A 25,294-nucleotide genomic window follows, 5' to 3' on the forward strand; every position below is an offset into this window, starting at 1 on the left:
ACATCATACAACCTTATCAGTAACATTACAGGTACAACGTGGCCTCGGGACATCATACAACCAAATCAGTAACATTACAGGTACAAGGCCTTGGGACATCATACAACCTTATCAGTAACATTACAGGTACAACGTGGCCTTGGGACATCATACAACCTTATCAGTAACATTACAGGTACAACGTGGCCTTGGGACATCATACAACCTTATCAGTAACATTACAGGTACAACGTGGCCTTGGGACATCATACAACCTTATCAGTAACATTACAGGTACAACGTGGCCTTGGGACATCATACAACCTTATCAGTAACATTACAGGTACAACGTGGCCTTGGGACATCATACAACCTTATCAGTAACATTACAGGTACAACGTGGCCTTGGGACATCATACAACCTTATCAGTAACATTACAGGTACAACGTGGCCTTGGGACATCATACAACCTTATCAGTAACATTACAGGTACAACGTGGCCTTGGGACATCATACAACCTTATCAGTAACATTACAGGTACAACGTGGCCTTGGGACATCATACAACCTTATCAGTAACATTACAGGTACAACGTGGCCTTGGGACATCATACAACCTTATCAGTAACATTACAGGTACAACGTGGCCTTGGGACATCATACAACCTTATCAGTAACATTACAGGTACAACGTGGCCTTGGGACATCATACAACCTTATCAGTAACATTACAGGTACAACGTGGCCTTGGGACATCATACAACCTTATCAGTAACATTACAGGTACAACGTGGCCTTGGGACATCATACAACCTTATCAGTAACATTACAGGTACAACGTGGCCTTGGGACATCATACAACCTTATCAGTAACATTACAGGTACAACGTGGCCTTGGGACATCATACAACCTTATCAGTAACATTACAGGTACAACGTGGCCTTGGGACATCATACAACCTTATCAGTAACATTACAGGTACAACGTGGCCTTGGGACATCATACAACCTTATCAGTAACATTACAGGTACAACGTGGCCTTGGGACATCATACAACCTTATCAGTAACATTACAGGTACAACGTGGCCTTGGGACATCATACAACCTTATCAGTAACATTACAGGTACAACGTGGCCTTGGGACATCATACAACCTTATCAGTAACATTACAGGTACAACGTGGCCTTGGGACATCATACAACCTTATCAGTAACATTACAGGTACAACGTGGCCTTGGGACATCATACAACCTTATCAGTAACATTACAGGTACAACGTGGCCTTGGGACATCATACAACCTTATCAGTAACATTACAGGTACAACGTGGCCTTGGGACATCATACAACCTTATCAGTAACATTACAGGTACAACGTGGCCTTGGGACATCATACAACCTTATCAGTAACATTACAGGTACAACGTGGCCTTGGGACATCATACAACCTTATCAGTAACATTACAGGTACAACGTGGCCTTGGGACATCATACAACCTTATCAGTAACATTACAGGTACAACGTGGCCTTGGGACATCATACAACCTTATCAGTAACATTACAGGTACAACGTGGCCTTGGGACATCATACAACCTTATCAGTAACATTACAGGTACAACGTGGCCTTGGGACATCATACAACCTTATCAGTAACATTACAGGTACAACGTGGCCTTGGGACATCATACAACCTTATCAGTAACATTACAGGTACAACGTGGCCTTGGGACATCATACAACCTTATCAGTAACATTACAGGTACAACGTGGCCTTGGGACATCATACAACCTTATCAGTAACATTACAGGTACAACGTGGCCTCGGGACATCATACAACCTTATCAGTAACATTACAGGTACAACGTGGCCTCGGGACATCATACAACCTTATCAGTAACATTACAGGTACAACGTGGCCTCGGGACATCATACAACCTTATCAGTAACATTACAGGTACAACATGGCCTTGGGACATCATACAACCTTATCAGTAACATTACAGGTACAACGTGGGCTTGGGACATCATACAACCTTAACACATGCTTGTCAATGATTACCTCAAATTTAAGGATATCTAACGGCATTAAACATTGGCAAGTTGTATCAATTTACATTTGGTTTGTTTTCTGCTTCACTCTCTGATAGAACAATAAGTTTTTGACAAGATCAATTTTCACTTTTGACTGACACTAGTTTTACATGATTAAGTTTCCCTTTACAAGCCTATATATATATATATTTGAAGAATCTCCTAGAAGAGATGAAAGTACTTAAGACTCGTTGTTGAGAATTTTTCTTTTTATAATATATATATATATATTCATTCACATTAATTATGAGACCATTCTTTGATTTCTTATCTCAAAATGAAACCCATGATCATCCTGTAAATTGTACTATGTATATATTCCCTAGGGAAATGCCAGACAACACTAGGATACTACACACACAGTATTCAGACAAACCAGCTGACCACCACTGTTCTAAAGTAGTGGACATAACTTTCCACAACAAATACAAACAATCAGTGATACTTTTCCACCAATATTGTGTTACTTTGACTAATAGCAATCCAAAAATATATAAGAACATGGCAATATAACATGTACAAAGGCAGATAATTACCTCCATGAGGACACAGGAAGTCAAAGTTGGTGATGGGACCAGGCTCAGCAAACATGTTAAAACGGTTGATCCATTGTTTGGATACAAAAAACTGCAGGAGACTCGACTGTTCAAAACAAGATTTCTGTTATATGAACAATAATCTCCCCTTCAAAGTGTTTATATCTAACTAACATAAATAATTTCTTTCATACACAGTGACCAGCAAGTTTTCTATATAACATTATCCTCTTTAAATTTGTAAAATGTTATACAGTTATAGGTAACTTACAAATTTTATTGTTTCAAAGCTCTTAAGTTGACAGACATTGTGCTTCTGTAATACTAACCTCCTGTGTTTCCTTGAGCTGCATGGCTTTCTGTCTTATAGATATCATTTTATCATTTCTTTTCCTGCAATTTAAAAACAAAACATTCATAAACACCTAATAAAATTATCTGAACAAATGAACTATTTCTATATTTTGTGACGTCACAAGAACTATTTCTATATTTTGTGACGTCACCTGAACTATTTCTATATTTTGTGACGTCACCTGAACTATTTCTAGATTTTGTGACGTCACCAGAACTATTTCTATATTTTGTGATGTCATCAGAACTATTTCTATATTTTGTCATGTCACCAGAACTATTTCTATATTTTGTGATATCACCTGAACTATTTCTATACTTTGTGACGTCACCTGAACTATTTCTATATTTTGTGATGTCACCAGCACTAATCCTATATTTTGTGATGTCACCAGAACTATTTCTATATTTTGTGACGTCACAAGAACTATTTCTATATTTTGTGATGTCACCAGATCTATTTCTATATTTTGTAACGTCACCTGAACTATTTCTATATTTTGTGATGTCATCAGAACTATTTCTATATTTTGTGATGTCACCGGAACTATTTCAATATTTTGTGATGTCACAAGAACTATTTCAATATTTTGTGATGTCACCAGAACTATTTCTATATTTTGTGCCGTCCCCAGACCTATTTCTATATTTTGTGATGTCACCAGAACTAATCCTATATTTTGTGATGTCACCAGAACTATTTCAATATTTTGTGATGTCACAAGAACTATTTCAATATTTTGTGATGTCACCAGAACTATTTCTATATTTTGTGCCGTCCCCAGACCTATTTCTATATTTTGTGATGTCACCAGAACTAATCCTATATTTTGTGATGTCACCAGAACTATTTCAATATTTTGTGATGTCACCAGAACTATTTCTATATTTTGTGCCGTCCCCAGACCTATTTCTATATTTTGTGATGTCACCAGAACTAATCCTATATTTTGTGATGTCACCAGAACTATTTCTATATTTTGTGCCGTCCCCAGACCTATTTCTATATTTTGTGATGTCACCAGAACTATTTCTATATTTTGTGACGTCACCAGAACTATTTCTATATTTTGTGATGTCACCTGAACTATTTCTATATTTTGTGATGTCACCAGAACTAATCCTATATTTTGTGATGTCACCAGAACTATTTCTATATTTTGTGATATCACCAGAACTATTTCTATATTTTGTGATGTCACCAGAACTATTTCTATATTTTGTGATGTCACCTGAACTATTTCTATATTTTGTGATGTCACCTAAACTATTTTTATATTTTGTGACGTCACCTGAACTATTTCTATATTTTGTGATGTCACCAGAACTATTTCTATATTTTGTGATGTCACCAGAACTATTTCTATATTTTGTGATGTCACCAGAACTATTTCTATATCTATGAGAGTGATCAAACTACATATTAACTAATCATACATCTAAAAAAGTCATTTCAACTACTGATCTATGTCAGTGACCTAAACCTTACCTTACCTTACCCTAGTTGAATGACCTTGACCTTACCTGTAGAAGAGGACGTAGGCCTCACAGTTGATGACCTGGTTGATGTCCACCTCCGTGACATACTGGTCATCAAACTCGTACCACTGTTCATTAGTGTAGTTGAGACAGTATGCTGTGTAGTGACCAGCTGTAACATATAACACTTGTAGATACACACTGTAGAGACAAGCTGTAACATAGAATACTTCTAGATACACACGGTAGTGACCAGCTGTAACCTATAACACTTCTAGATACCAACTGTAGTGATCAGCTTTAACATATAACACTTGTAGATACACACTGTATTGATCAGCTGTAACATGAACTCTTCTAGATACACACTGTATTGACAAGCTGTAACATATAACACTTGTAGATACACACTGTATTGATCAGCTGTAACATTAACACTTCTAGATACGCACTGTAGTTATCAGCTGTAACATAAAACACTTCTAAATACACACTGAAGTGACAAGCTGTAACATAGAACCCTTCTAAATACACACTGTGGTGATCAGCTGTATCATATACCACTTCTAGATACATACTGTAGTGATCAGCTTTAACATATAACGCTTCTAGATACACACTATAGTGATCAGCTGTAACATGAACACTTCTACTAGATACACACTGTATTGACAAGCTGTAACATAGAACACCTCTAGATACACACTGTAGAGACAAGCTGTAACATATAACCCTTCTAGATACATACTGTAGCGATCAGCTGTAACATTAACACTTCTAGATACATACTGTAGCGATCAGCTGTAACATAAAACACTTCTAAATACCCACTGTAGTGATCAGATGTAACATATAACACTTCTAAATACCCACTGTAGTGATCAGCTGTAACATATAACACTTCTAAATACACACTGTAGTGATCAGCTGTAACATAGAACACTTCTAGATACACACTGTAGTGACAAGCTGTAACATAGAACACTTCTAAATACACACTGTAGTGATCAGCTGTATCATATAACACTTCTAGATACATACTGTAGTGACCAAATGTAACATAGAACACTTCTAGATACACACTGTAGTTATCAGCTGTAACATGAACACTTCTAGATACACACTGTAGTGATCAGCTGTACCATATAACACTTCTAGATACACACTGTAGTGATCAGCTGTATCATATAACACTTCTAGATACATACTGTAGTGACCAAATGTAACATAGAACACCTCTAGATACACACTGTAGTTATCAGCTGTAACATGAACACTTCTACTAGATACACACTGTAGTGATCAGCTGTATCATATAACACTTCTAGATACACACTGTAGTGATCAGCTGTAACATAGAACACTTCTAAATACACACTGTAGTGACCAGCTGTAACATAGAACACTTCAAAATATGCAACACGTTGAACCGAGGTGCACAAAATGTTTAAATTAAATGCCCAAAATCTTCAGACTAAATATACAAGACTATCAATATAAATTGTGTAGATAACCTATTTATACTGTCATTAGATTGTCACTACAGATATAGTAACATGAAAACCCTTAAATTGGTATAAAATCAACAGTAACCTACATTTTATTTTTGCTTCTTTGTCACAAACATTCAGACATCTTGACATTATGTCTCCATTATTTCTCTTTCATATGTTTCTCTGTTAAGAAATTTTCTTGTTTTCAAGACAACCGACTTACCCCCAGCAGTGCCATGGTGACATATAACAGCTATGAGGTCATAGATCATCACCTCAGACTTGCAGTCTGAAATCAGAAAATACATGAATCACTAAATATATGCAGCACACACACTAATATTAGTTTTTGATTTCCTGAAGAACAGGGTGAAGTATGTTGTTGTTCACATGTAGAACTAAAGTAAAATAGAGGATTTTTTACCTATAGAACTATTGTTAACCAGTTAACCTAGGATTAAATAGGTCAGTTTACCAGTTACACTACGATTAAATAGGTCAGTTTACCAGTTACACTACGATTAAATAGGTCAGTTTACCAGTTACACTACGATTAAATAGGTCAGTTTACCAGTTACACTACGATTAAATAGGTCAGTTTACCAGTTACACTACGATTAAATAGGTCAGTTTACCAGTTACACTACGATTAAATAGGTCAGTTTACCAGTTACACTACGATTAAATAGGTCAGTTTACCAGTTACACTACGATTAAATAGGTCAGTTTACCAGTTACACTACGATTAAATAGGTCAGTTTACCAGTTACACTACGATTAAATAGGTCAGTTTACCAGTTACACTACGATTAAATAGGTCAGTTTACCAGTTACACTACGATTAAATAGGTCACTTTACCAGTTACACTACGATTAAATAGGTCACTGTTTACCAGTAACACTATGATTAAATAGGTCACTGTTTACCAGTAAACCTAAGATTAAATAAGCCACTGTTTGCAAGTAACACTACAATTAAATAGGTCACTGTTTACCAGTTACACTACGATTAAATAGTTCACTGTTTACCAGTAACAATGGGATTAAATAGGTCACTGTTTACCAGTAACACTGGGATTAAATAGGTCACTGTTTACCAGTAACACTACAATCAAATAGGTCACTGTTTACTAGTAACACTGAGATTAAATAGGTCACTGTTTAACAGTAACACTACAATTAAATAGGTCACTGTTTACCAGTAACACTGGAATTAAATAGGTCACTGTTTACCAGTAAAACTGGGATTAAATAGGTCACTGTTTACCAGTAAAACTTGAATTAAATAGGTCACTGTTTACCAGTAAAACTTGAATTAAATAGGTCACTGTTTACCAGTTACACTATGATTAAACAGGTCACTGTTTACCAGTAACACTGGGATTAAATAGGTCACTGTTTACCAGTAACACTGGGATTAAATAGGTCACTGTTTACCTTTGTGTGTATATGGCTTCATGTCCAGTCCATCCAATGGAAATGCCACATAAGAGCTGATCTTTGATGAGTAGAACTCGTGTCTGAACCTCTTCAGGTGAACACACAGGATCTGTAATGGTACAGTTTTAACTAGATCTTTGTATGTTACACAGACATCAACAAAATACCACTATCTTCACATCAGTTACAGCTAGCCATTCAAAATTATTGTCATTAAATTTACAGATAGAAATTATATGTATTTCATCAGGTATGATACAACTTTCTTCATTTGACTTTTATACCTTGTCAAAATTCTGACCGACATACCTCAGGCAATTCCAGGACTTTAGAATATTTGATACCATTCCGCAATCTGTACAGAAAATAATCAATACAATTTGTATTTGTAAATATTACTTAATCAAATAAGCAGAATCAGAGGATTGTGATATAATCATTCTTTTTTTTTTACACTACTCACATATTTAGAGACAGAGAATATTAGAGATAGCTCACTTATTAGAGAATATTAGATAAATCATTGTTTACATCATTTAATTAGAGATATTCCACTTTTGAATTTCTCACAGAATACTCACATTTACATTTTTGACAGGCTGATAGAATTGGAGATAACTCACTTTTTACATTTCTCACAGCTATACATATTGTCTCCCTTGAGTTCATCAGCGGAGAAGAAAGCCGCTAGACAGTCTTGTAGATTAATGGTGGGGCCCACAAACCAGCTGTAATGGAGGAGGATATATTGTAACCTAAGTACACACCACTTCTTCTGTACACAATGATAGACAATATACCACTTCTTCTGTACACAATGATAGACAATTTACCACTACTTCAGTACACATTGATAGACAATATACCACTACTTCAGTACACAATGATAGACAATATACCACTTCTTCTGTACACAATGATAGACAATTTACCACTACTTCAGTACACAATGATAGACAATATACCACTACTTCAGTACACAATGATAGACAATATACCACTACTTCAGTACACAATGATAGACAATATACCACTACTTCAGTACACAATGATAGACAATATACCACTACTTCAGTACACAATGATAGACAATATACCACTACTTCAGTACACAATGATAGACAATATACCACTACTTCAGTACACAATGATAGACAATATACCACTACTTCAGTACACAATGATAGACAATATACCACTACTTCAGTACACAATGATAGACAATATACCACTACTTCAGTACACAATGATAGACAATATACCACTACTTCAGTACACAATGATAGACAATATACCACTACTTCAGTACACAATGATAGACAATATACCACTACTTCAGTACACAATGATAGACAATATACCACTACTTCAGTACACAATGATAGACAATATACCACTACTTCAGTACACAATGATAGACAATATACCACTACTTCAGTACACAATGATAGACAATATACCACTACTTCTGTACACAATGATAGACAATTTACCACTACTTCAGTACACAATGATAGACAATATACCACTACTTCAGTACACAATGATAGACAATATACCACTACTTCTGTACACAATGATAGACAATTTACCACTACTTCAGTACACAATGATAGACAATATACCACTACTTCAGTACACAATGATAGACAATATACCACTACTTCAGTACACAATGATAGACAATATACCACTACTTCAGTACACAATGATAGACAATATACCACTACTTCAGTACACAATGATAGACAATATACCACTACTTCAGTACACAATGATAGACAATATACCACTACTTCAGTACACAATGATAGACAATATACCACTACTTCAGTACACAATGATAGACAATATACCACTACTTCAGTACACAATGATAGACAATATACCACTACTTCAGTACACAATGATAGACAATATACCACTACTTCAGTACACAATGATAGACAATATACCACTACTTCAGTACACAATGATAGACAATATACCACTACTTCAGTACACAATGATAGACAATATACCACTACTTCAGTACACAATGATAGACAATATACCACTACTTCAGTACACAATGATAGACAATATACCACTACTTCAGTACACAATGATAGACAATATACCACTACTTCAGTACACAATGATAGACAATATACCACTACTTCAGTACACAATGATAGACAATATACCACTACTTCAGTACACAATGATAGACAATATACCACTACTTCAGTACACAATGATAGACAATATACCACTACTTCAGTACACAATGATAGACAATATACCACTACTTCAGTACACAATGATAGACAATATACCACTACTTCAGTACACAATGATAGACAATATACCACTACTTCAGTACACAATGATAGACAATATACCACTACTTCAGTACACAATGATAGACAATATACCACTACTTCAGTACACAATGATAGACAATATACCACTACTTCTGTACACAATGATAGACAATTTACCACTACTTCTGTACACAATGATAGACAATTTACCACTACTTCAGTACACAATGATAGACAATATACCACTACTTCAGTACACAATGATAGACAATATACCACTACTTCAGTACACAATGATAGACAATATACCACTACTTCAGTACACAATGATAGACAATATACCACTACTTCAGTACACAATGATAGACAATATACCACTACTTCAGTACACAATGATAGACAATATACCACTACTTCAGTACACAATGATAGACAATATACCACTACTTCAGTACACAATGATAGACAATATACCACTACTTCAGTACACAATGATAGACAATATACCACTACTTCAGTACACAATGATAGACAATATACCACTACTTCAGTACACAATGATAGACAATATACCACTACTTCAGTACACAATGATAGACAATATACCACTACTTCAGTACACAATGATAGACAATATACCACTACTTCAGTACACAATGATAGACAATATACCACTACTTCAGTACACAATGATAGACAATATACCACTACCTCAGTACACAATGATAGACAATATACCACTACCTCAGTACACAATGATAGACAATATACCACTACTTCAGTACACAATGATAGACAATATACCACTACTTCAGTACACAATGATAGACAATATACCACTACCTCAGTACATAATGATAGACAATTTACCACTACTTCTGTACACAATGATAGACAATATACCACTACTTCTGTACACAATGATAGACAATATACCATTTCTTCTGTACATAATGATAGACAATTTACCACTACTTCTGTACACAATGATAGACAATATACCACTATTTATAAACAACCAGAACAATATGATACAGTTTAATAAATGCTATTTATTAACTGTAGAGGTATGCAATGTTATTATGACCAACATTGTTGTATATGTATTATAAATCAGCATACACATGTTTATACATATAACAGAAGAAATAAACAATACACAAATATATACATTTCATGATGATCTACATTTAGGTTCGGCCTTAGGGGCTATATCATACTACACATGTATAAGCTATGGAAATCTCACGGATTACTGACATTATCCTACCAGGAGTGAACTTTCACCCCTTGTCCCAGGATTACTGCCAATATATCCCCCCAGGAGCGAAACGGTCGCCCCTGGTCCCAACGGGTGATGCATTTTAACGCTACAATATATATATACAGTAAACCCACCTTTTCATCCAGGTAAACATGAATGAGAACCAGCCCTGGTGCACCTCCCCACATGCCCCGCCCTTTGGCGGACCCCCCTGAGCACTGTGGTGGATCATATTTAGATGGTCCTTTCCCGGTATGGGCAGGGACAGGTCCTGGAATGTCTCCTTAGTCGTTGACACCTACCATAACAAGTACACAAGTTTAGTATCCAGGCCACAGCACTGTACAAAGAGCAGAAATCAACAGTCCAAACTGACATTCAGATCTTCAGCATCAATATGTGATAGACTTTCATGAGGAGTCAATGTGAGCTATGAAGGACATACAGTAATTAACTTCAACAGTAGTGAGAGTATCCTCTGATTCCACTGATCAACAGACATTCCCACAGTTAGGTGAGGACGGCAACATCTGTACCGATTTAATATAGGGTTCATTGTTTGAAAGTTTCTATAAATAGTAATGGTGGCCCTGGAACTCTGTAACATACACTGAATTGAGGTATTCTCATACTTAGTATAGAGCTTGAGGGGCGGGACAGACATGGATTACACTATGTACACCATAAAAAGAGCTTGAGGGGCGGGACAGATATGGATTACACTATGTACACCATAAAAAGAGCTTGAGGGGCGGGACAGAGATGGATTACACTATGTACACTATATATAGATCTTGAGGGGCGGGACAGACATGGACTACACTATGTACACTATTGAGGGGCGGGACAGGCATGGATTACACTATGTACACTCTATATAGAGCTTGAGGGGCGGGACAGAGATGGATTACACTATGTACACTTTTGAGGGGCGGGACAGACATGGATTGCACTATGTACACTATATATAGAGCTTGAGGGGTGGGACAGACATGGATTACCCTATGTACACTATTGAGGGGCGGGACGGACATGGATTACACTATGTTCACTATTGAGGGGCGGGACGGACATGGATTACACTATGTACACTCTATATAGAGCTTGAGGGGCCGGACAGACATGGATCACACTACGTACACTATGAATAGAGCTTGAGGGGCGGAACAGACATGGATTACACTATGGACACTATTGAGGGGCGGGGCGGACATGGATTACACTATGTACACCATAAAAAGAGCTTGAGGGGCGGGACAGACATGGATTAAACTATGTACACTATTGAGGGGCGGGACGGACATGGATTACACTATGTTCACTATTGAGGGGCGGGACAGAAATGGATTACACTATGTACACCATAAAAAGAGCTTGAGGGGCGGGACAGAGATGGATTACACTATGTACACCATAAAAAGAGCTTGAGGGGCGGGACAGAGATGGATTACACTATGTACACTTTTGAGGGGCGGGACAGACATGGATTACTCTATGTACACTATATATAATTGTGAGGGTATCACAATTCACTGCTCTAATCTTACCCGCTCACAAGTTAAACACTGCACCGAGCTCAGGATCTTTCCATCAAAAATGTCCGAGATCACAGACTGATACTGGACATTTTTCTGCTTGCCTGAAAACAGAGTGACATACATGAGGTAAGTCACGTACACGTCAGGGGTAAGTCACGTTGAGTAACACGTTAGAGGTAAGTCACCTACACATCAGGGGTAAGTCACGTACACATCAGGGGTAAGTCACGTACAGTGACACGTCAGAGGTAAGTCACGAACACGTCAGGGGTAAGTCACGAACACGTCAGAGGTTAGTCATGTACACATCACAGGTAAGTCACGTGCACATCAGAGGTTAGTCACGTACACATTATAGGTAAGTCACGTACACGTCAGAGGTGAGTCACGTACACGTCAGGGGTGCGTCACGTACACGTCAGGGGTAAGTCACGTACAGTGACACGTCAGAGGTAAGTCATGTACACATCAGGGGTAAGTCACGTACAGTAACACGTCAGAGGTAAGTCATGTACACATCAGGGGCAAGTCACGTAGAGTAACACGTTAGAGGTAAGTCACGTACACGTCAGGGGTAAGTCACGTACACATCAGGGGTAAGTCACGTACAGTGACACGTTAGAGGTAAGTCACCTACACGTCAGGGGTAAGTCACGTACACATCAGGGGTAAGTCACATACAGTGACACGTCAGAGGTAAGTCACGAACACGTCAGGGGTAAGTCACGAACACGTCAGAGGGAAGACACGTACACGTCAGGGGTAAGTCACATACACATCAGAGGTTAGTCATGTACACATCACAGGTAAGTCATGTGCACATCAGAGGTTAGTCACGTACACATTATAGGTAAGTCACGTACACGTCAGAGGTGAGTCACGTACACGTCAAGGGTAAGTCACGTACACGTCAGGGGTAAGCCACGTACAGTAACACGTCAGAGGTAAGTCACGTCAGAGGTGAGGCACGTACACGTCAGAGGTAAGTCACGTACACGTCAGGGGTAAGTCACGTACACGTCTGGGGTGAGTCACGTACACGTCAGAGGTAAGTCACGTCAGAGGTGAGTCACGTACACGTCAGAGGTAAGTCACGTACACGTCAGAGGTAACTCACGTCAGAGGTGAGTCACGCACACGTCAGAGGTGAGTCACGTACACGGCAGAGGTAAGTCACGTCAGAGGCGAGTCACGTACACGTCAGAGGAGAGTCACGTACACGTCAGCGGTGAGTCACGTACACGTCAGGGTTAAGTCACGTACACGTCAGGGGTAAGTCACGTACACGTCTGGGGTAAGTCACGTACACGTCAGAGGTAAGTCATGTACACGTCAGATGTAAGTCAAGTACACGTCAGAGGGAAGTCAAGTACACGTCAGAGGGAAGTCACATACACGTGAGGGGTAAGTCACGTACACATCAGAGGTTAGTCACGTACACATCAGAGGTAAGTCACGTACACGTCAGAGGTAAGTCACGTACACGGCATGGGTAAGTCACGTACACGTCAGAGGTAAGTCACGTCAGAGGTAAGTCACATTCACATCAGAGGTAAGTCACGGACACGTCAGAGGTAAGTCACAGACACGTCAGAGGTAAGTCACGTACACGTCAGAGGTATTACAAATTACAAATTCAGATATGAATAGAGAATTAAAGTATACTGCACATTAACACTGATTCAATGTACAGTGTAATGTAACAAAGTGCTAACAACGATTCAAATTAGAATCAGAGTTTTACACCAAGTATGGTGTAAGGTGACAACACATTAACACTGATGGAGGGTACAGTGTAATGTAACAAAGTGCTAACACCGATTCAAAGTAGAATAAGAGTTTTACACCGAGGATGGTGTAAGGTGACAACACATTAACACTGATTCAAGGTACAGTGTAATGTAACAAAGTGCTAACAACGATTTAAAGTAGAATTAGAGTTTTACACCGAGTATGGTGTAAGGTGACAACACATTAATTAACACTGATTTAAGGTACAGTGTAATGTAACAAAGTGCTAACAACGATTCAAAGTAGAATCAGAGTTTTACACCGAGTATGGTGTAAGGTGACAACACATTAACACTGATTCAAGGTACAGTGTTATGTAACAAAGTGCTAACAACGATTCAAAGTAGAATCAGAGTTTTACACCGAGTATGGTGTAAGGTGACAACACATTAACACTGATTCAAGGTACAGTGTTATGTAACAAAGTGCTAACAACGATTCAAAGTAGAATCAGAGTTTTACACCGAGTATGGTGTAAGGTGACAACACATTAACACTGATTTAAGGTACAGTGTTATGTAACAAAGTGCTAACAACGATTCAAAGTAGAATCAGAGTTTTACACCGAGTATGGTGTAAGGTGACAACACATTAACACTGATTTAAGGTACAGTGTTATGTAACAAAGTGCTAACAACGATTCAAAGTAGAATCAGAGTTTTACACCGAGTATGGTGTAAGGTGACAACACATTAACACTGATTTAAGGTACAGTGTTATGTAACAAAGTGCTAACAACGATTCAAAGTAGAATCAGAGTTTTACACCGAGTATGGTGTAAGGTGACAACACATTAACACTGATTTAAGGTACAGTGTTATGTAACAAAGTGCTAACAACGATTCAAAGTAGAATCAGAGTTTTACACCGAGTATGGTGTAAGGTGACAACACATTAACACTGATTTAAGGTACAGTGTTATGTAACAAAGTGCTAACAACGATTCAAAGTAGAATTAGAGTTTTACACCGAGTATGGTGTAAGGTGACAACACATTAACACTGATTTAAGGTACAGTGTTATGTACGGATAGACCATTTAACATGTCAGCAGTTTATAGACTGTAATAAAGATTCAACATCAGGAATGCTTAGTTATTTACAAATTTACCACAAAGTAGGTAAAACTTTACATCAGTAAAATGTTTATGCTTGTGACAAGAACAAAATCTTCAAAATGTGAAATGTGAACTAAAAGGTATAATGAATTATTATGTTAGACAATTGGTATTAAGACTAATAGGTTACCTTTCTTATTCATATTGATTTTGGTGGAGTAACTGTTTCTGGACATGGTACTGAATGCCTCTGTGCTTTCTGATGCACGTTTGAACCTTGGGCTAGACTTAGAGCGAACTCTTCTCTGATGTGATTCCCCGTCAGAAGGGAAGTCGTCAGGACGACCACTGTCCTCTGTACAGGTGGTGCTGTTAATTGTCACGGTGCTACCTGACCGCTTGGACATCTGATTGACAGTCTCCTTTAAATGTTTACTTGCCACCACAGTGTCCTCCTTGAGAGCTTTACCTCCCTTCTCCTCATTCTGCCGAAGTCGAGCGTAGGTTTTACCAGCGCTCACTCTGGAGTGCGAGTCTATTTTGTTACTGTGAGTGGAGTTCTCGGTGTTTTGTACAGCTTCACCATCCTCACCACTGATTGTCACATCTGCTGAACACCGCTCACTGCTCAAACCAGAGTCACATGTCTCATAGAAATCTTCTGATTGGCTGCTGCTGGTAGAATCCATAGACAACTGACGATCGTGTGAAGCTATAAACTTGCATGGCTCATCGCCATTTTTGTCATCAGAATCATCGTCATTTTCGTCCGAGTCACACGGAAGTGGCTGTTTGAGTTCTTCATGCAGCTCATCCATGAAACATCTCAGAAACTCTTGAGCATCCTTTGAATAAAGACATTAATAACTTAATAACGTGAACAGTGATCATATTTTTGTACATGTGTGTGTGTGTGTCTGGATAGATACATGAGAGACTTTGTATACTTTACAGGTAATATAACACTAATTCAGGGGTTATTTGTGATATTTACATGAAATCATTTATTAAGTAGTTCTATCAAAGACTATCTCTCTTTGTCAATTGTTTTTGTTTTATCACAGATTGAATGTCAGTGTTCAATCAGACTTACCTGCTGTGAATAGCCTCTGAACATTGGGTGGACCACCTTTATCCCGTTCACTACGCTGTTAGGTATCACATAGCTTGGTCTGTAATGGATAGCATCATACCTCCAGTCATATTGGGATCATCTGGCAAACAACACTCCACCAAACTGTATGGCTTATAGTACAGGTTCTTATAAACACCATGTTGTTAACATTAACATTTAGCTTAAACACAGAGATATAGGGGCAAGTTAATCGAAGGTTGCAGCCTCAAGTAAGTTATGATTATGAAAATATCATTAATTTATTGTTGACATCATGAAGAGATGACACCACACATAGTACTGCTGACGCTATACCAGACATCAACTCCACATAGGTAAGAAACTAGATGTCTGTGTTAGGGGAAGTTTCAGTGTGAAGATATAACTTACCTTCGTTTGTGCCAAACCTCACTGATCAGTCGCTGGTAACTTCTTGACAGCTTTGGGTTTTTCTCTGGCTGCACAAATCCATGACAGTCAAGGAAGAACCGACTCAGAGGAGGACTGGAAAAATGGGCAAACATTATACACAGCGAAGAATGAATCTGGCGACTTCAACTTTCCAACAATCTACATCACAAAGATATACAACGAGCAACCAAGGCTCTTGGAGTTATACTGACCAATAAGACAAGACGGTGAAATTTATACTGACCAATCAAACAAGACTGTGAGATTTCTACTTACCAGTTTGATAAGGCCTGGAGAGCAGAATTTAGGTAGCAAGTGTTTCCTAGGTTCTGTAGTCCAGTCAAACCTGAAACCAAAATAAATGTACTTGTACTGCAAAGAATGTCAGTAAATGTACTTACACGATAGTAAATGTCATTACAAACAATATTTCACAGTCAAATCAGACTTGATATGTATATCAATTACATTGGAATGGGCATCTTTTAAAGTTCTCAATATTTTGCACCATAAAATACATGTTGTTTTATAACAATAGTTAGGACTTGAATCTGACTAGCCAATAATGACTGTTATCAAAACCATCGTTTTGTGTTTGACTGTGGCCTGGTGACTATCATTACGGCTATCGTTTTGTGTTTGACTGTGGCCTGGTGACTATCATTACGGCTATCGTTTTGTGTTTGACTGTGGCCTGGTGACTATCATTACGGCTATCGTTTTGTGTTTGACTGTGGCCTGGTGACTATCATTACGGCTATCGTTTTGTGTTTGACTGTGGCCTGGTGACTATCATTACGGCTATCGTTTTGTGTTTGACTGTGGCCTGGTGACTATCATTACGGCTATCGTTTTGTGTTTGACTGTGGCCTGGTGACTATCATTACGGCTATCGTTTTGTGTTTGACTGTGGCCTGGTGACTATCATTACGGCTATCGTTTTGTGTTTGACTGTGGCCTGGTGACTATCATTACGGCTATCGTTTTGTGTTTGACTGTGGCCTGGTGACTATCATTACGGCTATCGTTTTGTGTTTGACTGTGGCCTGGTGACTATCATTACGGCTATCGTTTTGTGTTTGACTGTGGCCTGGTGACTATCATTACGGCTATCGTTTTGTGTTTGACTGTGGCCTGGTGACTATCATTACGGCTATCGTTTTGTGTTTGACTGTGGCCTGGTGACTATCATTACGGCTATCGTTTTGTGTTTGACTGTGGCCTGGTGACTATCATTACGGCTATCGTTTTGTGTTTGACTGTGGCCTGGTGACTATCATTACGGCTATCGTTTTGTGTTTGACTGTGGCCTGGTGACTATCATTACGGCTATCGTTTTGTGTTTGACTGTGGCCTGGTGACTATCATTACGGCTATCGTTTTGTGTTTGACTGTGGCCTGGTGACTATCATTACGGCTATCGTTTTGTGTTTGACTGTGGCCTGGTGACTATCATTACGGCTATCGTTTTGTGTTTGACTGTGGCCTGGTGACTATCATTACGGCTATCGTTTTGTGTTTGACTGTGGCCTGGTGACTATCATTACGGCTATCGTTTTGTGTTTGACTGTGGCCTGGTGACTATCATTACGGCTATCGTTTTGTGTTTGACTGTGGCCTGGTGACTATCATTACGGCTATCGTTTTGTGTTTGACTGTGGCCTGGTGACTATCATTACGGCTATCGTTTTGTGTTTGACTGTGGCCTGGTGACTATCATTACGGCTATCGTTTTGTGTTTGACTGTGGCCTGGTGACTATCATTACGGCTATCGTTTTGTGTTTGACTGTGGCCTGGTGACTATCATTACGGCTATCGTTTTGTGTTTGACTGTGGCCTGGTGACTATCATTACGGCTATCGTTTTGTGTTTGACTGTGGCCTGGTGACTATCATTACGGCTATCGTTTTGTGTTTGACTGTGGCCTGGTGACTATCATTACGGCTATCGTTTTGTGTTTGACTGTGGCCTGGTGACTATCATTACGGCTATCGTTTTGTGTTTGACTGTGGCCTGGTGACTATCATTACGGCTATCGTTTTGTGTTTGACTGTGGCCTGGTGACTATCATTACGGCTATCGTTTTGTGTTTGACTGTGGCCTGGTGACTATCATTACGGCTATCGTTTTGTGTTTGACTGTGGCCTGGTGACTATCATTACGGCTATCGTTTTGTGTTTGACTGTGGCCTGGTGACTATCATTACGGCTATCGTTTTGTGTTTGACTGTGGCCTGGTGACTATCATTACGGCTATCGTTTTGTGACCTCCCTCTGAGGATATATATATCAACACTGTCTTTAAGGAGATCCAGCTAATACAATGGTCAACAGCCATTGTTTAGAGAGCCTCACCCCTTGGCTTCACATTTTCATCCTCAAGGTCCGAATCAGACTCCTCTCCGGCAGATGAATTACCATGGGTCGGAGAACTGTTGGTGGAACTTGATGCAGATTTCCTCAACATACTGTTTTTCTTCTTGGCAGACAAAACGCTTGCCGAGTTTTCAGGTATTCTACAAAATTTGATACTTAAACATAACAAACATTACCATATGCTACTTCCTTTTCTCACCCACACATATATTTTACACAGGGGATTGACACTGACTATCAATATTGTGAGAATCATTGCCACCCTACCACAGTGACTAGTTAATATAGATCATGTTAAATAGTGACATACTGATCATTTTTATTATTTGAGTGATTGGTCACAGAATGTACAAGGAAAGCAGGTGCCTTAAACATAGTTAACATATATGATGTATTCCAGTATAAAAGTGATGTATAATTCAATAAACAGAACAATTTTTTTCACAGCAATATGAAATAAAAAGGTATACTTACGTAAAGAAGGGTTTGTTCCTGCCAGGAAAGACTTCTGACTCACAAGCATAGCACCAGATCCTTAGGGTGGAAAGGTTGATGGTCATGCTGTGTTTTTTGTCCTGGGTTAAAAATAAAATAATTCATTATACAATATGGATATACCCCCCGGTACATATCATACAGTCATTGGCTGGAGTTGAGCACAACAGATGTCATTAGACTCAACAGTCAACCTTTACCTCAAGCGTTATGTATAGAAAACAATGATTCTGTTTGTATCAAAAGTGAAAGCACTGTACTAGTCGGAGTTATTAATGTTAAACTGCATGCTGTACGTGCAAAACCTATTTCTACACCGTCACATATAACATCTGAATGAAGAGAGATTCAGAGACACATGTTTGTATTAGTCGACTTACCATGGCATGCTCAGAGCTGTGGTCCTTGACAGACTCACCACAACCAATATACTGACAGGCCCCCACAAGACACAACCATAGATTGTTTGCTTTCACATCACATGTGTTGCATGTAAGGTCCTTCAACTGTAAAGAAGACAGTCTGTTAGGTATCCAATAACACCAAAGTAATTTAGGTTCCCAACAATACCGGGGATATATCAACTGTTGTATTATTGTTCTGTTTAGGGACAGTACACATTGTGGAAGGAATACATGATTCTTTGCTTCCTTTGAAGGATATGCAGATCACCAGGTCGCACTGTTCTCCCAGTCGTTGTAAGTCTTTGACTTGTGAGACTGTCCTATATCTTGTTGTCATTGATACTTCATGGTATGCGCATATTTGTTGGGGACAAGTTTTTAAAGTTAAAAGTTCACACTAATGCTTTAAGTGTGTTGATATGACATGTGATCATTCTTCACCTCATGTTTGTACTAAATAGTGTCAGATTGTAGCTTTTGTTTGTACCTGATAGTGTTGTTCGTTTATCTAGCTTTCTTTACCTCATGTTTAGTGCGGAGTTCCTCCCAGGTAACACTATCAACATAGGACACATGGGGACAGTTGGATTGCTTTTTAGATGCCATCATACTCTGGTGTGCAGCTTGTTAACTTCTGAAATGTAATAAATTGCTCACAGATTTGATTTTATGATGGTCAATACGGGTTGATGCTGCTTAAAATCCATATCTTATTCCTGATGATAGAGGGTATATATCAGGTATAATCCTTATTACAACCACAGGGGTTCGTTACAAATGTCTGAATTACACATATGCTATAACTAATATGGGTCACAGCACACATATCAGTAAAGCATGTGTGTATTTCAGACATTTGTAATGAACCCCTGTGTTATACCCCTTTGACATACTAGTAGATCTATATCAGGTCCAGTACACTCTGCCAATTGAGCTATATAGCTATAAAGACCTATATAGCTAGATTCACCTATAAATTATAGCTGTATTGAGCTATATTTTCTCAGATTTCAATTTTCATTAAATTAAAGCAAAGTCGCATTAAAACAATAAGGTTTATGGAAATGTTGACTACAAAAAGCATACATTTAGATGTTTATTTATATCGTTATTTTTTAAAAAGAATATTTATCTTCATATTCATCTATGAAAGTTCCTCCGTCAATATTGAGAATTACAGAGTTTTGTAGTTTGGGTCTTGTGCTGTGGTGCGCTGTTATGTAGTGATTTTTTTTTTTTTTTTTTTTTNGCTATATAGGATAAAAACAGGTTAAAAGCAGTGAGTGTTAGTTATGTTGTTGGTTTTGTATATGTTTGATTATGTTATATGTTGTGCATGTCCTGAATTCTGCTAGCGTTTCTGATTCAATGATTGTTTTAGGTAGGAGGTTCCACTGTATTATGGTGTATGGAAAGAATGAGTGTCTTTGGATGTGTAGATATGCTACTTATATTTAATGTCTAGTTTTTGTTATCAACCTAATGATAAAAGCTTCTTTTAAAAGCGACTTTGTTTCATTTTCCTTAAAAAAGAAAATCATATGAAAATAGCTCAAAATACCTATTTCAGATAGGTCAATAGAGCTATTATAGGTCTTTACAGCAATACTGCAATATAGCTCAATCGGCACAGAGTGTACTGGACCTGTATATATTTGTCTTTTATATGGGACCGGATGGGTATAGATATACAGTAATTCAGTTCAAGACGCATTAAAAACTCACAATAACTACAGAAAGATCCATAGCAGTACAAAAAACACTGATGAAATCCAATGCGTATGCTTCCCAGTCTCGAAAGACTTTAACTGCTTTCACTTTCATGACTTATTCAAAAGACAGTCGACATCCGCTCGTGCCCTTAAAAAACAGACATTTAGCCATGCTCATTGAATATTGGAGTCAATGGATACAACGTGTTAATATTATTCGAAGCAAACCTGACGAATATGTCTCCTTATCTTCCTAGACAACGACAACTAAGATCTCGTCTCGCATTTTTCAAGTCATCCTTCCATTCGCCATGAACAGGAAGTTGATTTATTCAGGAAAGATAACTCTTACTTACAATCATAATCATGTGTTAAAATGGTACACAGGGCCTGTACAGTTACAATAATTTTTCAAATACTAACATCCCCCCTCCCCATTTTTTTTTCGATGTTTATATACAAGTTTTGTTTAGTTTAAACATAAACATTAGTAGTAGAACAAGAGGGCATTCTTACAATTTTTTTTTTAAAAACACTGTCACCTTGATAATCCGACGAGGAATAGTGATAAAGATAGTGTCGACAAATTGGTTTGTTAGATTGTGTATTGTTTGAGTAGTTGCATATTTAAATCAAATCTGAAAGAAGTATTAATTTTATACTTTGGATTTGTTGCTTTTTTGTAGTATTCCTAATGTAGATGTAGTTTTGATATTTGTTACTAATAATGAATTGAAGAAAATATTGTAGAATCAAGTTATGTCCTTGATGTTACAGTAAAAGTGTACTGCTGTGTACAATATCACCAGAATAATGTTCGTATCTACTAGGTGACTCCAAAACTTTGTTTTTATGAATAAGTTTGGAAAGTAAAACTGTGAAAGAAAGCGTATTTACGTATGTTTCATAATGTAATATGTAACAGGTAACTTTGGTCAGATTTGAAGAAAAGCTTCAAATGCAGTTCAGTGTTATAGAATGAGACTCTGTATATGAAACAAGCATGGTCCACTAGCTATATGATCATGTATCATCTATGTAACAGCAGATTTGATTGGATCATGTTGATCACATGACTTTAAGATAAAATATTTTGTTTCTCTCTCATCCTAGTTTCCCCTGGTCATATTTCCTACATTTGGGGCCTCTCAAGTTAAAAATCTGTAAACATTATTATCCCCGAGTTTTGATTGATTAAAACAGAAAAATCAATGATTTATATTGTTATTGTGCTATCTCTGTAAAATAATATATGTATTCCTGATCAATTATGTTTCCCTCGAGCTTTGTTGTTATTTATCTAAGGGAAACAAAGATTCATGTTTCCCTATATCAAAATGGAAAGAAATGTGCTGAATTTGATTTTCTTGTAAATCATACTTGCCAACTCTCCCTATTTTGGAGGGAGACCCAGTTCGGACACTAAAATTGAGCATTTTCAACCACTGAATTTGCTATTCCTATTTTCTGAGCTCTGATGATTTCATTTGAAAGAAGAGCTCTAGAGATGTCATTTAAAAAAGTTATTTTCATTTAGGGTGTACATACACGCATTTTAGTTTTAATTCTGAGCATGCGTTTTCTCTTCATGATTTTTTTTAGAATGTTGGCAATTATGTTAAAATTATGCTTTACACATCAATAATTGACTGTGACCTTGTTTCCTTTAACTGAGAGTTTTTTGAGAAAAGAACATTTGTGTCTAGATTTCACATGATGAACATACACAGAAACGATTACAATTAACTCCCTTGCTGAAAGTTGAAAATGGGTATTCGAGTATAATGATACTCCATGCTGCTGTAATCAGTGATAATTTAAAGTCATTGCAGTGCTATATATGGTTTTTATTTTATTTTTTCCATCTTTACTTTTTATGTGTCAATATTTAAAAATGTATTGTCTATTACACATAGTGCTAAAAATTAGAGACAGACAATGAGATTGAGGATGTTTGATAGGGTACGTGCTTGTAGTTGCATTTATAGTACACACATATTTTCTATGTTTACAAAGCAATTTATCATCAAGTGTAAAATAGGTTCTGCTGTTTAGGTTACAAAAATATAACAATGAGAAGTTAGTAAGAAGTACACTTGCATATTTTATTTTGGATTTTGTTTGTTTGTTTGTTTATGTTTAACGGCCCATCGACGGCTGTGGTCATTTAGGGCCATGGTGATTTATTTATTTTTATTTTTTATTTATTTTTATTTTTTTTAACAAACGTGTGAGGAGCGAAGATAAAATCAGATAAAATGGTTCATTTTAAAAGCATTCGCATTGTATGTGTAGATAATAAAAAATAAAAAGGGGGTTAAAATGATAGAGATAACCAATAGATGATATGGAATATGCGATATATATATAACGTCAAAAAGGGTAAGGTGGGTTAAAAGACATCAGAGTCTATAAAATAGACCGATGTCTTTCAAATAGTTAAATAATGCCTTCGAATCCACGGAACTGAAAAGTGTTTTCATATCCGGGACTCGGAAGTAGTTATCACGAATGTGTTTAAAATCGGAACATTCTATTAAAAAATGCTCCACTGTAAATGGAGTGTCACATGCGTGGCATGAAGGTATATCTTCTCGTTTTAAAAGGTACGAATGAGTAGGATATGTGTGCCCAGTGCGGAGCCGAGCGAGGACAACTTCCTCTCTACGATCTTTCCGACTGGGAATAGATGTTTTAAGTTTCGGTTGTATCTTAAAAAGTTTGTTGTTGGTCTCCAGAGACCAGCGTTTCTGCCATTCATTTTGAATGGCTGTACGAATAGTAGGTTTAAAATCTGTGTATGGTAGTTTGATATTTGTTTGTTCGAGATTCAATGCATTTTTTGCTTCCCTGTCAGCAAATTCGTTGCCTTTTATTCCGACATGGCTCGGAATCCATAGTAAAGTTATTTTAGACTTTTTTAATATACGAGATATTCGAAGAGCAAGGTTTTGTACGATTGTGTTTTTAGGATCTCGTAACTGTAAACTCTGTAGGACAGATAGAGAGTCTGAACAAATAATTGCCTTTTTAATGCGGTGTTCATCGATACGGTCGAGGACCAAACCAATGGCACATGCTTCAGCAGAAAAGATGGAGGCGCCGTCTGGTAGTCAGACTGAAGTGCAAGTATTAGCAGTACAGCAGGCTGCTGCCACTTTCTCACCTTCTTTGGAGCCATCGGTGTAAAGTTGTGTATGAGAAGGGTAATTCGAAATGCATTCCCGAAAGGAGGATTTGTGTTCTTCGGGCATAACACTTGATTTCCCACGCTCATGTAATGTAAAGTTAAAATCAGGGGTTTGAATGGTCCACGGAGGAACATCAGATATGTTAAATTCAGCTATGTCCGTCAACTTTATGTTCAGTTCTTGCAGCAAATTCGAAATTCGGATACCAAATGTTGGCAGAAGTTTTTGGTTTTGCGTAAATATGTTTTGGTATTTGG

The 25,294-nt window shown here is 37.6% G+C and overlaps 1 protein-coding gene across 1 annotated transcript in view; it reads right to left on the minus strand.

Moving 5' to 3' along the window:
- LOC110448310 (ubiquitin carboxyl-terminal hydrolase 20-like) overlaps positions 1-22,167 on the minus strand; it is a 35,734-nt gene extending 13,567 nt beyond the window's left edge. The window contains exons 1-18 of the mRNA XM_021494480.1: positions 22,075-22,167; positions 20,657-20,768; positions 20,111-20,236; positions 19,710-19,810; positions 19,215-19,375; positions 17,136-17,205; positions 16,839-16,952; positions 16,428-16,506; positions 15,525-16,179; positions 12,496-12,587; positions 11,083-11,246; positions 8,002-8,106; positions 7,688-7,733; positions 7,376-7,487; positions 6,162-6,227; positions 4,491-4,617; positions 2,942-3,005; positions 2,613-2,718 (exon numbers count right to left, since the gene is read on the minus strand). Of these exons, the coding sequence (XP_021350155.1) occupies positions 2,613-2,718; positions 2,942-3,005; positions 4,491-4,617; positions 6,162-6,227; positions 7,376-7,487; positions 7,688-7,733; positions 8,002-8,106; positions 11,083-11,246; positions 12,496-12,587; positions 15,525-16,179; positions 16,428-16,506; positions 16,839-16,952; positions 17,136-17,205; positions 19,215-19,375; positions 19,710-19,810; positions 20,111-20,236; positions 20,657-20,743 (2,275 nt within the window). The 5' untranslated portion in view covers positions 20,744-20,768; positions 22,075-22,167. The remainder of the gene's footprint in view (positions 1-2,612; positions 2,719-2,941; positions 3,006-4,490; positions 4,618-6,161; positions 6,228-7,375; positions 7,488-7,687; positions 7,734-8,001; positions 8,107-11,082; positions 11,247-12,495; positions 12,588-15,524; positions 16,180-16,427; positions 16,507-16,838; positions 16,953-17,135; positions 17,206-19,214; positions 19,376-19,709; positions 19,811-20,110; positions 20,237-20,656; positions 20,769-22,074) is intronic.
- Positions 22,168-25,294: the final 3,127 nt, after the last annotated feature.

The sequence above is a fragment of the Mizuhopecten yessoensis genome, unplaced genomic scaffold (genome assembly GCF_002113885.1).
Source record: "Mizuhopecten yessoensis strain PY_sf001 unplaced genomic scaffold, ASM211388v2 scaffold3997, whole genome shotgun sequence".
Lineage (NCBI taxonomy): Eukaryota > Metazoa > Mollusca > Bivalvia > Pectinida > Pectinidae > Mizuhopecten > Mizuhopecten yessoensis.